Below are 14,419 nucleotides of genomic sequence, written 5' to 3'. Positions count from 1 at the left end.
AATTTCCTCGAGGCTGACCAACAGTCTTCCTCCATGGCCTCACCGAACTCCTCCCAGACTCAACATTTTGCCTTTGTCACCATATGATTAGCACGCTTGGCCTGACGGTACCCGTCAGCTGCCTCAGGAGTCAAGCAAGAAGTTGTTTACATGTCAGTCGAGAGTTTAATGAGACCCGTTGAGGGTCTTCACAGCCTGATAAAAACCTTCCACAGACTCAAACACTTTCTGACTGTGGTGTCAGTGAATGAATGAGACAGTCCAACACAGGTAACCTGTTACTGCAGTCCTCACAGTGACACTTGTTTTCTCAGCTATTATTTATGAATGTTTGCTATATGATCTGCATTACTGCTTTGGTTGGAGAAGTTTAATGGATGATAGATTCAATATAACATATATAACTATGGATGGTTATGTAGAAATGCACAGATACAGATATCTTTATTTTGTGATCATGTTTACAGTTTATATTCTAATAATCTGCAGTAATTCTACTATTGTGTGTCTGATAGCGATTCACAAAAACCTCCATGAGCCTATGTACATGTTCATTGCAGCTTTGTTACTGAACTCTGTTCTTTTCAGCACTAATATCTACCCAAAGCTACTGATCGACTTTTTATCTGAAAAACAGATCACAACTTATCCACACTGTGTCTTCCAAGCTTATGTATATTATTCTTTAGGTGCTTCAGAGTTTTTACTGTTGGCAGCCATGTCCTATGACAGGTATGTGTCTATATGTAAACCTCTGCAGTATCCAACTATCATGACAAAAACAACTGTTAACGTCTTGCTGCTTTTAGCTTGGCTTGTGCCTGCTTGTGAAATTGCAGTGTCACTTGTACTGAACTCTAAAATAAAACTCTGTACTTTTACTCTGAAGGGAATTTTTTGTAACAATTCACTTTTCAGTCTTCAGTGTGCAAGTTTAGCTGCAGTATCTATATATGGTGTGTTCATGCTGGTAAATATTGAACTGCTTCCTATGCTTTTCATCCTTTATTCATACATCAGGATACTTCTTATATCCTACCGAAGCTGTAAAACAGTCAGGAGAAAAGCTGCTCAGACCTGTTTACCTCACCTGCTGGTTTTAACAGGGTTTTCTTGTTTTGTTACTTTTGATGCTGTTGTAGTTCGACTGGAATCAGAGCTTCCAAAAATAGCTCGTTTAATTGTTCTTTTTCTAATGATTCTGTTTCATCCTCTCTTAAATCCAATCATATATGGACTAAAGATGAAAGAAATTTATAAACACCTGAAGAAGTTGTTGCTTCAGGTCAAATCACACTAATATATCATTTATATAACCATTTGCAGTGATAATGTATAATTTTCATAAGAATTTAATGAAGTATATTATTATTGTCATATTATAGACAATAATTAATCTTTTTTAGGGTTTTTTATTTGTAGTTGTTGTTTTGTAGATAATAATAATCACCAAAAATTGAAGATAAACTTTTTAAATGTAATGGTAAATGTTTTAAATGTTGGTGGTAACACAGGACTGCATGACACAGAACTTTCATCCAAACCTTTATGATTTGGCTTCTTAGAGTTTAAACAAAATAATCACTTTTTGTTTTGTTCTGTTTCATAATTACATGGGTTACATTTGATTATGATGCACTTATTATAATATTACATTTAAATTATTGTTGTGCATTTTAAATACTTCTGATTTAAAAAGTTGAGAAAACTCAAAGTTTCAGGTCAATAAATATACAGAAAAATGTAATTAACCTATATTGTGAATGCATCACTAAGAACTATGACCATCTGCTTTAAAACTCCTATCATCCAACTTGACCACAACTTTATCCTTCAATAATGATAAACGAGTGTCAAACCGTCCATTGATTTTAATCAGAAAGAAGCTTGTCTAGGAAGCTTTCACTTCACTTGTGTAACAGTAATGATTTTAAACTGTTTCTATCTGCTGTCAGGGCTTGTCACTCTGATGAAACTGCTCTCTGAAGTTGTTTACATGTTAGCTGAGAGTTTAATGAGACCCATGGAGGGTGAAGCAGCCTGATAAAAACCTTCCACAGACTCAAACACTTTCTGACTGTGGTGTCAGTGAATGAATGAGACAGTCCAACACAGGTAACCTGTTACTGCAGTCCTCACAGTGACACTTGTTTTCTCAGCTATTATTTATGAATGTTTGCTATATGATCTGCATTACTGATTAACTCTTTGGTTGGAGAAGTTTAATGGATGATAGATTCAATATAACATATATAACTATTGATGGTTATGTAGAAATGCACAGATACAGATATCTTTATTTTGTGATCATGTTTACAGCATATATTCTAATAATCTGCAGTAATTCTACTATTGTGTGTCTGATAGCGATTCACAAAAACCTCCATGAGCCTATGTACATGTTCATTGCAGCTTTGTTACTGAACTCTGTTCTTTTCAGCACTAATATCTACCCAAAGCTACTGATAGACTTTTTATCTGAAAAACAGATCACAACTTATCCTCACTGTCTCTTCCAAGCTTATGTATATTACACTTTGGCCACTTCAGAGTTTTTACTGTTGGCAGCCATGTCCTATGACAGGTATGTGTCTATATGTAAACCTCTGCAGTATCCAACTATCATGACAAAAACAACTGTTAACGTCTTGCTGCTTTTAGCTTGGCTTGTGCCTGCTTGTCAGTTAGCAGTGTCACTTGCACTGAACACCAAAATAAAACTCTGTACTTTTACTCTGAAGGGAATTTTTTGTAACAATTCATTTTTCAGTCTTCAGTGTGTAGGTTTAGCTGCACTATCTATATATGGTGTGTTCATGTTACTAAATATTGCACTGCTCCCTTTGCTTTTCATCCTCTTCACATACACCAAGATACTTCTTATATCCTACCGAAGCTGTAAAACAGTCAGGAGAAAAGCTGCTCAGACCTGTTTACCTCACCTGCTGGTTTTAATGGGCTTTTCCTGTTGTGTTACTTTTGATGTTGTTGTAGTTCGACTGGAATCAGATCTTCCAAAAATTATTCGTTTAATCGTGATTTTTCTAATGATTCTGTATCATCCTCTCTTAAATCCAATCATATATGGACTAAAGATGAAAGAACTTTATAAACACCTGAAGAAGTTGTTGTTTCAGGTCAAATCACACTAGTATATCCACACTGTTAACTAATGTACAGTCATTTCATCTGTAGTGATAATGTAAAGATGTGGTTTTCATAGACATTTACTGGATCCTATTATAGTAATAATAATAATAATAAGGCAATAAATTCCATTCGTTTTAGTGTTATATGTAGTTGTTGTTTTGAAGATAATCAGCAAAAATTGAAGATAAACATTTTAAATGTTAATGGTAGATATTTTAGCTTTCACTTCACTTGTGTAACAGTAATGATTTTAAACTGTTTCTATCTGCTGTCAGGGCCTGTCACCCTGACGAAACTGCTCTCATCAAAGTGGAGGATGATCTTCTGATTAGTCTGGATTCAGATTCCTTGTCTATGTTTATACTGCTTGGTGTCAGTGCAACTTTTGAAGCTGAACTTGTCCAAAGCAAAATGGTGAAGTGTCAGAGAGAAAAGGAGAAAGTGAATGGAAATGTCAGAGATGCGGTGATGGCTTCCTTGCATCTTTCCTGAAGTAGTAGAAGGAAATGAAGCCTTGGAAATAGATGCAAACAGTTTCCTCCAGGTGTCCCAGTTTCGGACACCAAAGATTGTGGTCCATTTTTTGCAACAGATGTAATGACACAAAACAATAACACCCAGAAACAATGATGCTACATCACAATGCAGCATGTGGTGTAAATGTCTGCGATGGAGCTAAGAGGGACCTCAATGATCCTTTCTGCTGTCCTCACAATGTGCTGTACGGTCTCACAATTTCCAACCATGCATTTTCAGTCATCCATGGCTTCTGGTTGCAGTATGAGATGATGGTTTTGGAAGCAGTGACATCGTCTCACTGATGTAGTCACTGAATTAGCTTACTTCTCTAAGTTAGTGATGTCAGTTTTTGTTGCAGCTTCTTTGAAAATGTAGAAGTAAGTGTACTTAAAGCAGTCCAGAAGAGCAAAGATGGCTCCTGCTGACCAGGCTTTCACCTACTTCAAATCCAGTGCGGAGTGCTGTATGCTGGAAGGAGCATAACAGAGATGTTATCTGAGTAGCCAAGATGGGGGGCAGGTCTCCGGAGGTGGGCACTGAAAATGTTCGTTTGAAGAAGATCGAGCACATTTACTCCTTGGGTAGCAAAGTCTACATTTAGATGGAATTTAGAGAGCTTCCACTTTAGATTTGCATGAAATCAATGCATAGACTTTAGGTGCATGTTCTCCAATTCACTTATAGTCCCATACAGATCACACAGTGCCTCTTTGGCGATGGCACTGAGGGGAACACAAACATTCGTTTTGTGAACAAAGGTGAATTCTCTTGTTAGACACACTGGTCTGCATCTAGCAGTCAGAAACTCCACCAGTGATGAGCAGTGACTAGAGAATAGTACATAGTTCTTGCACCATTTTGTGTTAATGTAAACACACAAGCCTCTGCTTTAGCTCTTACCACACAGAGCTGCATTCCTGTCGGTTGGGAATAAGGCTAGCCCATCTACCTGATCTAACAAAACCTATATGAGTCTTAAAAGTTTCGTTCTGGTTTGTTTAAGCAGTTTATCTCTATGAACCTTTAGCCCTATAATTAACATCTTAGTGTTTTTACTGGCTGATCTGTTTAAAATAGATCTAAAAAGTCCATCAGTTGGCCTGTTGTCATCAGGAAATACGACCACATAAAGCTGAGTGTCATAGCTTTGGAAAAAATGGCCATACTATAAAGTATTGGTCTAGAAATTGATCCTCTGGAAAACCCACAAAATATTTTAGAAAGCTGAGAATAGGTATTATCAATTTCTGCAAAGGACTGTCACAAAGATAAGAGACACACACGTTAAAACAGATCAAGACATTCCAAACTGATCCTTTAATCTGTTTAGGTGGACTCACTTTAGCTCCTTCAGTTCTTCAATAAATCTCAAGTTGACAGGTTCCAGGTCCAGTAATGAATAAATCAATGGAATAAGGTTATCCTATGCTGGCTCCACCATGGTAATTTTGTTGCCAGACACCACAGGACAATAATAAACAGTCCACCTGACACACAAAAACTGCTGATTGTGTTCCATGTGCAGACTAAATTGTGTATGGTGTGGGTCAATGTGACTTCTGTTGTTGGTAGTATTCTAGTTTTTATTGCCTTGGTCTGAAACAACAGGCAGTGACTTTTATTGCAGTGACCACAGGTGGTATGAATCCTCCTTCACTGAGTTTGAAGTATTTCAGAGGAGTTGATTCACCTACATGATAATTTTAGAAGATGTAGTTAGGACTGCTAATGAACCGTACTGCATTATACAGCTGCTTCTGTTAGGTTCTCTAGCGTCAGCGACATGTTGGGGTGGACAAAACACCAGTCAGTATGATGCATTTCAACAGTATCACACACTACAGCCCCTAAAATGATCACATAGGTGCATCAACACCAATGAAACTGTTCTCAAGGAAAAAAACTGAATATTATCACCTTCATGAATGAAGATTTAACACAGGACTGATTTTCTTCCATGAATCACAATAAACTGACATGTTTACTGAAATTCAGACTACATTCACTTCCATGAAAAACTGAAGTTAAGACTGCTGAATCAATTTTGCAATGTGCAGCATGTGGAAAAATAATTCTACATGTACAGTACAAGCAGTGGTGCAGACAACGCAACACAGTTTTTTCATCATTACTCAAATTCTTGTCTGACTTCAATGCCCACAGTAATGAATCATAATTTGTAGAAAACAAATTAAGAAACTGACTTGTAGGAGTTTGTTGATGTACATGTTTTGGAGAAAAAGCCAGGGAAGCCAGATTGAGATGGTTTGGACATATTCAGAGGAGGGACAGTGAATACATTGGTAAAAGGATGCTGAGGTTAGAGCTGCCAGGAAGAAGGCCTAGAGGAAGACCAAAGAGGAGGTTCTTGGATGTACTGAAGGAGGACATGAGGATAGTTGGTGTGGGTGAGGAGGATACAGAGGATAGGGTTAAATGGAGGCAGATGATTCGCTGCATAGCGCCTGGTGCATTCTTGGAGTTGTACTTTACTTTTATACTTTCACTTCCTACATTTCAAAAAGGAGTATTGTTATAAGGAGTATTGTTGTCAATTATAAAGGCAAGGCTTTTTCAATCCCCTGACGGCAGTAGAAATACAAACCAATCACTTAGCAGCCAAAATTAAAGTTATTCTTACACAGTATAGTATCAATAACTGTTAACCAGAAACATAAATATACTGGAAAGAGACATTCTATAAGATGACAATGCTACAACTTAAAAACAAAAGAATGAATCTTAAGAAAACATTTCAATACATGTAGGGTTCTGCACAGACCCAAACGTGTGTGAACAACTGGCTGACAACCCATCTTTCAGGTTATTAACTGTCACCTCTAGAAGAATTTCTCATGCGTCCCAGTAAAGACACAAGCACATGATATGCAAATTGGCTGTGTTCAAATACTCCATTCGCTCAGAGTCGTGGTCTGGCCCTGGGGGCTCTTGGAACAGAAGAGTGATCAGGGACACAAAAAGCCAGGTGTGGAAGTACTACAAAGAGGCTATAGAGAAGGACAATGATGTTCTGGTAAACCATCAGAGAAATTAGGGAGGGAAACCAAAGCTTCTGTTTCATTGGGACGCAACCCCTCACTCACACATTCTCACTTATCTTGGCTGAGCCAATAACAGGTCAGCCTCTCCACCCGGCCTTTCTCAAACAGGGCTCCTTATAGGTCTCTCCAGGCACGGTAACAGGTCTGACGACAAGGAGGAAAACATCAAATTCTGGTCATCAACGGTTTTCTCGGGGGGGCTTCATGCAACTGTACACATTCTCTCATAAAATTACAACTGTGTGATGGGCCAATTTACAGAAAGTTTAATCCACAGTGACCTTTAGTCTCAACCCCCCCATTACTCAGCTGTCTCGCCTCTGTTGCATCTTTTCGTTTGATGACGCTGTTAGTCAGAGTGGCATACATAAACGGGCCAAAGCAGCTCACGGTGTGGAAAGTGTTTCAGCATTTTTCTTCCACTCAAACTTATTAACTCAAAAACCAGTTCTACTTGTCATTGTATACCGTCCATCTGTCACTTACTCAGAGTTTTTGACTGAATTTCCAGAATTCCTGTCTGATTTAGTGCTTAGTTCAGATAAAGTCATTATAGTAGGAGATTTTAACGTTCATGTAGATGTTGAAAATAATAGTCTCAGCACTGCATTTAATTCAATATAAGATTCAATTGGTTTCACTCAAAATGTTAATAAACCCACCCACTGTTTCAGTCACACCCTTGATCTTGTTCTGACTTATGGCATCGAAATTGTACATTTAATAGTTTTTCCAAAAAATCCTCTTTTGTCAGATCCTTCTTTGATAACTTTCAAATCAAACCAAATCTCTTTGTCACACATCATGTAGGATAAGTGTGCCAATGGTGAAATTCTTAGGTACAAGACTCTGTGCCATGGCAGTACAAGCAGCAAGGTGTAAAAATCAACAATGTACATAAATAACAATATACACATTTCACACAATACACACATTACGATACACAGACGATTTGTACACAATACACAATATACACATTTCCGTATTTACACATGACGCTCAGTATACTGGAGAGACTTAAAAATGTATGTATCAATTTGTAATTGACTTGCGGTGGCGCATACTGTTAGTGTTTTAGTGTAGTTCAGGGCAGTTAGTGCAGAGCTGTAAGCTATGTAGTGCAAGACATGCTACAGTGCTGCCAGAGTCAGTGTGGCTGGTATGTAGATGGGATCCAGTGTCGTGGTTGGGGGTGGATGAGTTTAGTCTACTATCTGGAGTTCAGCAATCTGATGGCCTGCGAGAAGAAGCTGTCTCACATTCTGCTGGTGCGCGTCCTGATGCTGGGGTACCGTCTGAGAGATGGTAGCAGCAAGAATAGTTCATGACTTGGGTGGCAGGAGTCTCTGATGATCTTCTGTGCTTTCCTCACACATTTCTGAGTGTAGATGTCCTGGAGGGAGGGAAACTCGCCTCCAGTGATGTGCTGGACCATTTTAACTATTCTCTGCAGGACTTTCCGATTGAGAGCAGTGCATTTCCCATACCAGGCGTTGATGCAGCCAGTCAGGATGCTCTTCACAGTGCAACTGTAGAACTGTGAGGATTTTTGAGCTCAGACCAAATTTCTTCAGTTGCCTGAGGAAGAAGAGACGCTGGTGGGCCTTCCTTACTATTGACTGTGTGTGAGTAGTCTAGGTGACTTGAAGCTATTGATGTGATCCACTGGAGTCCCATTGATGGTAATGGGGGGGGGTTGCTCACCGGTCCGCCTCCTTAGATCCACCACCAGCTCCTTGGCCTTGTTGATCTTCAGAGAGGGGTGGTTGTTGTGACACCAGTTAGTCAGGGTGTACACCTCTTCTCTGTAGGCTGATTCATCATTGTCGGTGATCAGACCTACAACCGTGTCATCCCCAAATTTGATGATGATATTGGAGCTGTGTGTGGCTACACAGTCATGCATGTACAGGAGAGGACAGAACACACTGTGGGGCTCCAGTGTTAAGGGTCAGTGGGGAGGTGATGCTGCCAACTCTGACCACTTGCACGTCTGCTTTTCAGGAAGTCCAGGATCCAGCTGCACAGGGAATTGTTCAGTGTGCAGGGTGAAGGCAATTGCATCGTCAGTGGAGCGGTTCTTGCGGTAGGTGAACTGCAGTGGGTTGAGTGATGGTGGTAATACAGAGCAGATGTGATCTCTGATAAGCATCTCAAAGCACTTAATGGTGACGGGAGTCAGAGCAACAGGGCGCCAGTCATTCAAGCAAGAAGCTTTGGGTGCCTAATGTATTGGCACAATGGTGGATGTTTTGAAACATTAAGGGACAACAGATAGGAAGAGGGAGAGGTTAAAAATGTCAGTGAAGGGACCCCGGATGTTCACGTGCCAGAGAGAACAGGTAACATCCGCTGCAGACACAGAGAGTGAGCTGACCTCAGCAGACTCGGCCAGGGGAGCACTCTGTATGGGGGAGGAGCCGCTGACTTCGAAACGAGCGTAGAAGGCGTTGAGCTCGTCAGGCAGTGAGATAGAGGTGTTTGCAGCAGGGTGTCTGCGATCCTTGTAATCTGTGATGTTGTGGAGTCACATGTCTCTGTAGTTGGAAGTGGTGAATTGTGCTTCAATCTTGTCTTTGTATTGGTGTCTTGATAGTTTTGTGGGGGGCATAGCTGGCTTGCTTGTATTAATCCGCATTGTCGGAATTAAAGGTGGAGGTTCGAACATTGAGAGCCGCGCAAACATTGGCGTTTCAGATTTGGGTAGGTTCTAATTGTTTTGGTCGGTACAACGTCTTCTATGCACTTCCTTATGAAGCATTTGACAGTCTATGTGTAAACACTGATGTCTTAATCGGATGCAGCTCGGAACATATCCCAGTCAACCTGATCAAAACAGTCCTGTAACATAGAATCCGATTGGTCCGACCAAAGGTGAATAGTCCTGAGGACAGGTGTTTCTCGTTTCAGCTTCTGCTTGTAAGTAGGCAGGAGCAGGAGCAGAACACTGCTTTGGGGTGCATGGTCTCCTGTTTGCATAGATGCCCACACAGTTCCTTGAGTGCGGCATCCGTGTTGGCCTGAGGGGGAATGTAAAGGTGCAAAGCCGCACAAACCTGCAGTGTCCATTTGTTATCATCGCTCTTTTCTCTCTCCTCTGTCCACTCACCCCAACCTGTCGAGGCAGATGGCCGCCCAAACTGAGCCCGGTTCTGCTGGAAGTTTCTTCCAGTGTGACACAGCGCATGTGCAATGTTTAAAGTGTCTTTCTCTGTGGGCACAGGACAATAACCCTCTGGGAGTGGATGTGTTTGCTCAGTGGCAGTGTGTCAAGATACTGCCTGTATGTTTTTTCCCCTGTCTCTGATCCAGTGTAAAAAGACTTAGTTGTGTTCAAATACAGTTGTGTTACTGCTGGCTAGTCTTCATTGCAGTCCAAGGAACCCCAAAGAGACGCACAACAGCAGGACCCTGTTGTCTCTAAAGCCAACTAAACTTCTGCTGCATTCAGATCACACATATTTGTGGTGGTTAGTTTTATATTCTCTTTAATAATAGCATTCATGTGTATTTCAATAAAAGTGCTAATCATGTAGTGATTAAAAAAAATCTACCTTAGCAGTTTAACTTACAAGTTGACTATCAAATGACCCATTTTCTAATTTTTGTTTCCTTAACTATAAATGTAAAAGTAAATTGAAAATAGTTTGTCTCACAATAGTTTCCTGACCTTGGTTTTCCATTCCTTCATCCATCCGTTTTCTGCTGCTTTTTTCTTGGCTGGTGTGGGGTGCAGTGGTCTAAGCAGAGATTCCCCAACTTCATACCATACGCTCCCTAGATACTTCCTCCAGCTCTTACTGAGGAATACTGATGATTTCCCAGGCCACTCGAGAGTCATAGTCCCTCCAACATGTCCTAGGTCCATGGGGCCTCCTTCTGGTAGGGCATGGAGGTGCTGATTCTCATACCAGCCACTTCACACTCAGATACAAACTTCCCCAGTGCATGCTGAAGTTCCTGGCTCAGTGAAGCCAACAGGACAAAATAGAGATGGAATCCGGTGGCTCCCACTCCTGGCACCTAGGAATTCTGTAAAAAAAATAAAGAACAGAACTGGTGACTAAGGGCAGCCCTGCCGAAGTCCAACATGCATTAGGAACAGGTCTGACTTACTGCCGGCAATGTGAACCAAGCTCCTGCTCCACTCGTACAAAGAATGGACAACCCTTAGCAAAGGCCCCCGGACCGACAATGTCCCCATTTAAGGTCAGTATCTCCCCACCTCCACTGTAAACAGTGTTGGCACAGCACTGCTTCCCCTCTCCTGAGGCACCGGATGGTTTGCCAGAATTTCCTCGAGGCTGACCAACACTCTTCCTCCATGGCCTCACCGAACTCCTCCCAGACTCAACATTTTGCCTTTGTCACCATATGATTAGCACGCTTGGCCTGATGGTACCCGTCAGCTGCCTCAGGAGTCAAGCAAGAAGTTGTTTACATGTCAGTCGAGAGTTTAATGAGACCCGTTGAGGGTCTTCACAGCCTGATAAAAACCTTCCACAGACTCAAACACTTTCTGACTGTGGTGTCAGTGAATGAATGAGACAGTCCAACACAGGTAACCTGTTACTGCAGTCCTCACAGTGACACTTGTTTTCTCAGCTATTATTTATGAATGTTTGCTATATGATCTGCATTACTGCTTTGGTTGGAGAAGTTTAATGGATGATAGATTCAATATAACATATATAACTATGGATGGTTATGTAGAAATGCACAGATACAGATATCTTTATTTTGTGATCATGTTTACAGTTTATATTCTAATAATCTGCAGTAATTCTACTATTGTGTGTCTGATAGCGATTCACAAAAACCTCCATGAGCCTATGTACATGTTCATTGCAGCTTTGTTACTGAACTCTGTTCTTTTCAGCACTAATATCTACCCAAAGCTACTGATCGACTTTTTATCTGAAAAACAGATCACAACTTATCCACACTGTGTCTTCCAAGCTTATGTATATTATTCTTTAGGTGCTTCAGAGTTTTTACTGTTGGCAGCCATGTCCTATGACAGGTATGTGTCTATATGTAAACCTCTGCAGTATCCAACTATCATGACAAAAACAACTGTTAACGTCTTGCTGCTTTTAGCTTGGCTTGTGCCTGCTTGTGAAATTGCAGTGTCACTTGTACTGAACTCTAAAATAAAACTCTGTACTTTTACTCTGAAGGGAATTTTTTGTAACAATTCACTTTTCAGTCTTCAGTGTGCAAGTTTAGCTGCAGTATCTATATATGGTGTGTTCATGCTGGTAAATATTGAACTGCTTCCTATGCTTTTCATCCTTTATTCATACATCAGGATACTTCTTATATCCTACCGAAGCTGTAAAACAGTCAGGAGAAAAGCTGCTCAGACCTGTTTACCTCACCTGCTGGTTTTAACAGGGTTTTCTTGTTTTGTTACTTTTGATGCTGTTGTAGTTCGACTGGAATCAGAGCTTCCAAAAATAGCTCGTTTAATTGTTCTTTTTCTAATGATTCTGTTTCATCCTCTCTTAAATCCAATCATATATGGACTAAAGATGAAAGAAATTTATAAACACCTGAAGAAGTTGTTGCTTCAGGTCAAATCACACTAATATATCATTTATATAACCATTTGCAGTGATAATGTATAATTTTCATAAGAATTTAATGAAGTATATTATTATTGTCATATTATAGACAATAATTAATCTTTTTTAGGGTTTTTTATTTGTAGTTGTTGTTTTGTAGATAATAATAATCACCAAAAATTGAAGATAAACTTTTTAAATGTAATGGTAAATGTTTTAAATGTTGGTGGTAACACAGGACTGCATGACACAGAACTTTCATCCAAACCTTTATGATTTGGCTTCTTAGAGTTTAAACAAAATAATCACTTTTTGTTTTGTTCTGTTTCATAATTACATGGGTTACATTTGATTATGATGCACTTATTATAATGTTACATTTAAATTATTGTTGTGCATTTTAAATACTTCTGATTTAAAAAGTTGAGAAAACTCAAAGTTTCAGGTCAATAAATATACAGAAAAATGTAATTAACCTATATTGTGAATGCATCACTAAGAACTATGACCATCTGCTTTAAAACTCCTATCATCCAACTTGACCACAACTTTATCCTTCAATAATGATAAACGAGTGTCAAACCGTCCATTGATTTTAATCAGAAAGAAGCTTGTTCAATTCAATTCAATTCAATTTTATTTGTATAGGAAGCTTTCACTTCACTTGTGTAACAGTAATGATTTTAAACTGTTTCTATCTGCTGTCAGGGCTTGTCACCCTGATGAAACTGCTCTCTGAAGTTGTTTACATGTTAGCTGAGAGTTTAATGAGACCCATGGAGGGTGAAGCAGCCTGATAAAAACCTTCCACAGACTCAAACACTTTCTGACTGTGGTGTCAGTGAATGAATGAGACAGTCCAACACAGGTAACCTGTTACTGCAGTCCTCACAGTGAGACTTGTTTTCTCAGCTATTATTTATGAATGTTTGCTATATGATCTGCATTACTGATTAACACTTTGGTTGGAGAAGTTTAATGGATGATAGATTCAATATAACATATATAACTATTGATGGTTATGTAGAAATGCACAGATACAGATATCTTTATTTTGTGATCATGTTTACAGCATATATTCTAATAATCTCTAGTAACGCTACTATTGTGTGTCTGATAGCGATTCACAAAAACCTCCATGAGCCTATGTACATTTTCATTGCCGCTTTGTTACTGAACTCTGTTCTTTTCAGCACTAATATCTACCCAAAACTACTGATAGACTTTTTATCTGAAAAACAGATCACAACTTATCCACTCTGTGTCTTCCAGTCTTTTGTATATTACTGTCTTGCTGGTTCAGAGTTTTTACTGTTGGCAGCCATGTCCTATGACAGGTATGTGTCTATATGTAAACCTCTGCAGTATCCAACTATCATGACAAAAACAACTGTTAACGTCTTGCTGCTTTTAGCTTGGCTTGTGCCTGCTTGTCAGTTAGCAGTGTCACTTGCACTGAACACCAAAATAAAACTCTGTACTTTTACTCTGAAGGGAATTTTTTGTAACAATTCACTTTTCAGTCTTCAGTGTGTAAGTTTAGCTGCACTATCTATATATGGTGTGTTCATGTTACTAAATATTGCACTGCTCCCTTTGCTTTTCATCCTCTTCACATACACCAAGATACTTCTTATATCCTACCGAAGCTGTAAAACAGTCAGGAGAAAAGCTGCTCAGACCTGTTTACCTCACCTGCTGGTTTTAATGGGCTTTTCCTGTTGTGTTACTTTTGATGGTGTTGTTGTTCGACTGGAATCAGATCTTCCAAAAATTATTCGTTTAATCGTGATTTTTCTAATGATTCTGTATCATCCTCTCTTAAATCCAATCATATATGGACTAAAGATGAAAGAACTTTATAAACACCTGAAGAAGTTGTTGTTTCAGGTCAAATCACACTAGTATATCCACACTGTTAACTAATGTACAGTCATTTCATCTGTAGTGATAATGTAGAGATGTGGTTTTCATAGACATTTACTGGATCCTATTATAGTAATAATAATAATAATAAGGCAATAAATTCCATTCGTTTTAGTGTTATATGTAGTTGTTGTTTTGAAGATAATCAGCAAAAATTGAAGATAAACATTTTAAATGTTAATGGTAGATATTTTA

At 39.3% G+C, this 14,419-nt stretch overlaps 4 protein-coding genes across 4 annotated transcripts; all 4 read left to right on the top strand.

The window, feature by feature from the left end:
- Positions 1-373: 373 nt before the first annotated feature.
- On the top strand, positions 374-1,300 carry LOC113122886 (olfactory receptor 6N2-like). Its single transcript, XM_026294529.1, has one exon. The coding sequence runs from the start codon at positions 374-376 to the stop codon at positions 1,298-1,300; it is 927 nt and encodes a 308-aa protein (XP_026150314.1).
- A 925-nt stretch (positions 1,301-2,225) lies between these two features.
- LOC113123985 (olfactory receptor 6N2-like) lies at positions 2,226-3,152 on the top strand. The gene has a single exon (XM_026296405.1). It carries the CDS (start codon positions 2,226-2,228, stop codon positions 3,150-3,152), a length of 927 nt encoding a protein of 308 aa, XP_026152190.1.
- Positions 3,153-11,395: 8,243 nt separating this feature from the next.
- LOC113123980 (olfactory receptor 6N2-like) lies at positions 11,396-12,322 on the top strand. The gene has a single exon (XM_026296401.1). It carries the CDS (start codon positions 11,396-11,398, stop codon positions 12,320-12,322), a length of 927 nt encoding a protein of 308 aa, XP_026152186.1.
- A 954-nt stretch (positions 12,323-13,276) lies between these two features.
- Positions 13,277-14,203, top strand: LOC113123013 (olfactory receptor 6N2-like). The gene has a single exon (XM_026294720.1). The coding sequence runs from the start codon at positions 13,277-13,279 to the stop codon at positions 14,201-14,203; it is 927 nt and encodes a 308-aa protein (XP_026150505.1).
- The last annotated feature ends 216 nt before the right edge of the window (positions 14,204-14,419 follow it).

Source organism: Mastacembelus armatus, chromosome 21 (assembly GCF_900324485.2).
Source record: "Mastacembelus armatus chromosome 21, fMasArm1.2, whole genome shotgun sequence".
Classification (NCBI taxonomy): Eukaryota; Metazoa; Chordata; class Actinopteri; order Synbranchiformes; family Mastacembelidae; genus Mastacembelus; species Mastacembelus armatus.
This window is presented reverse-complemented; position numbering and strand designations above follow the sequence as displayed.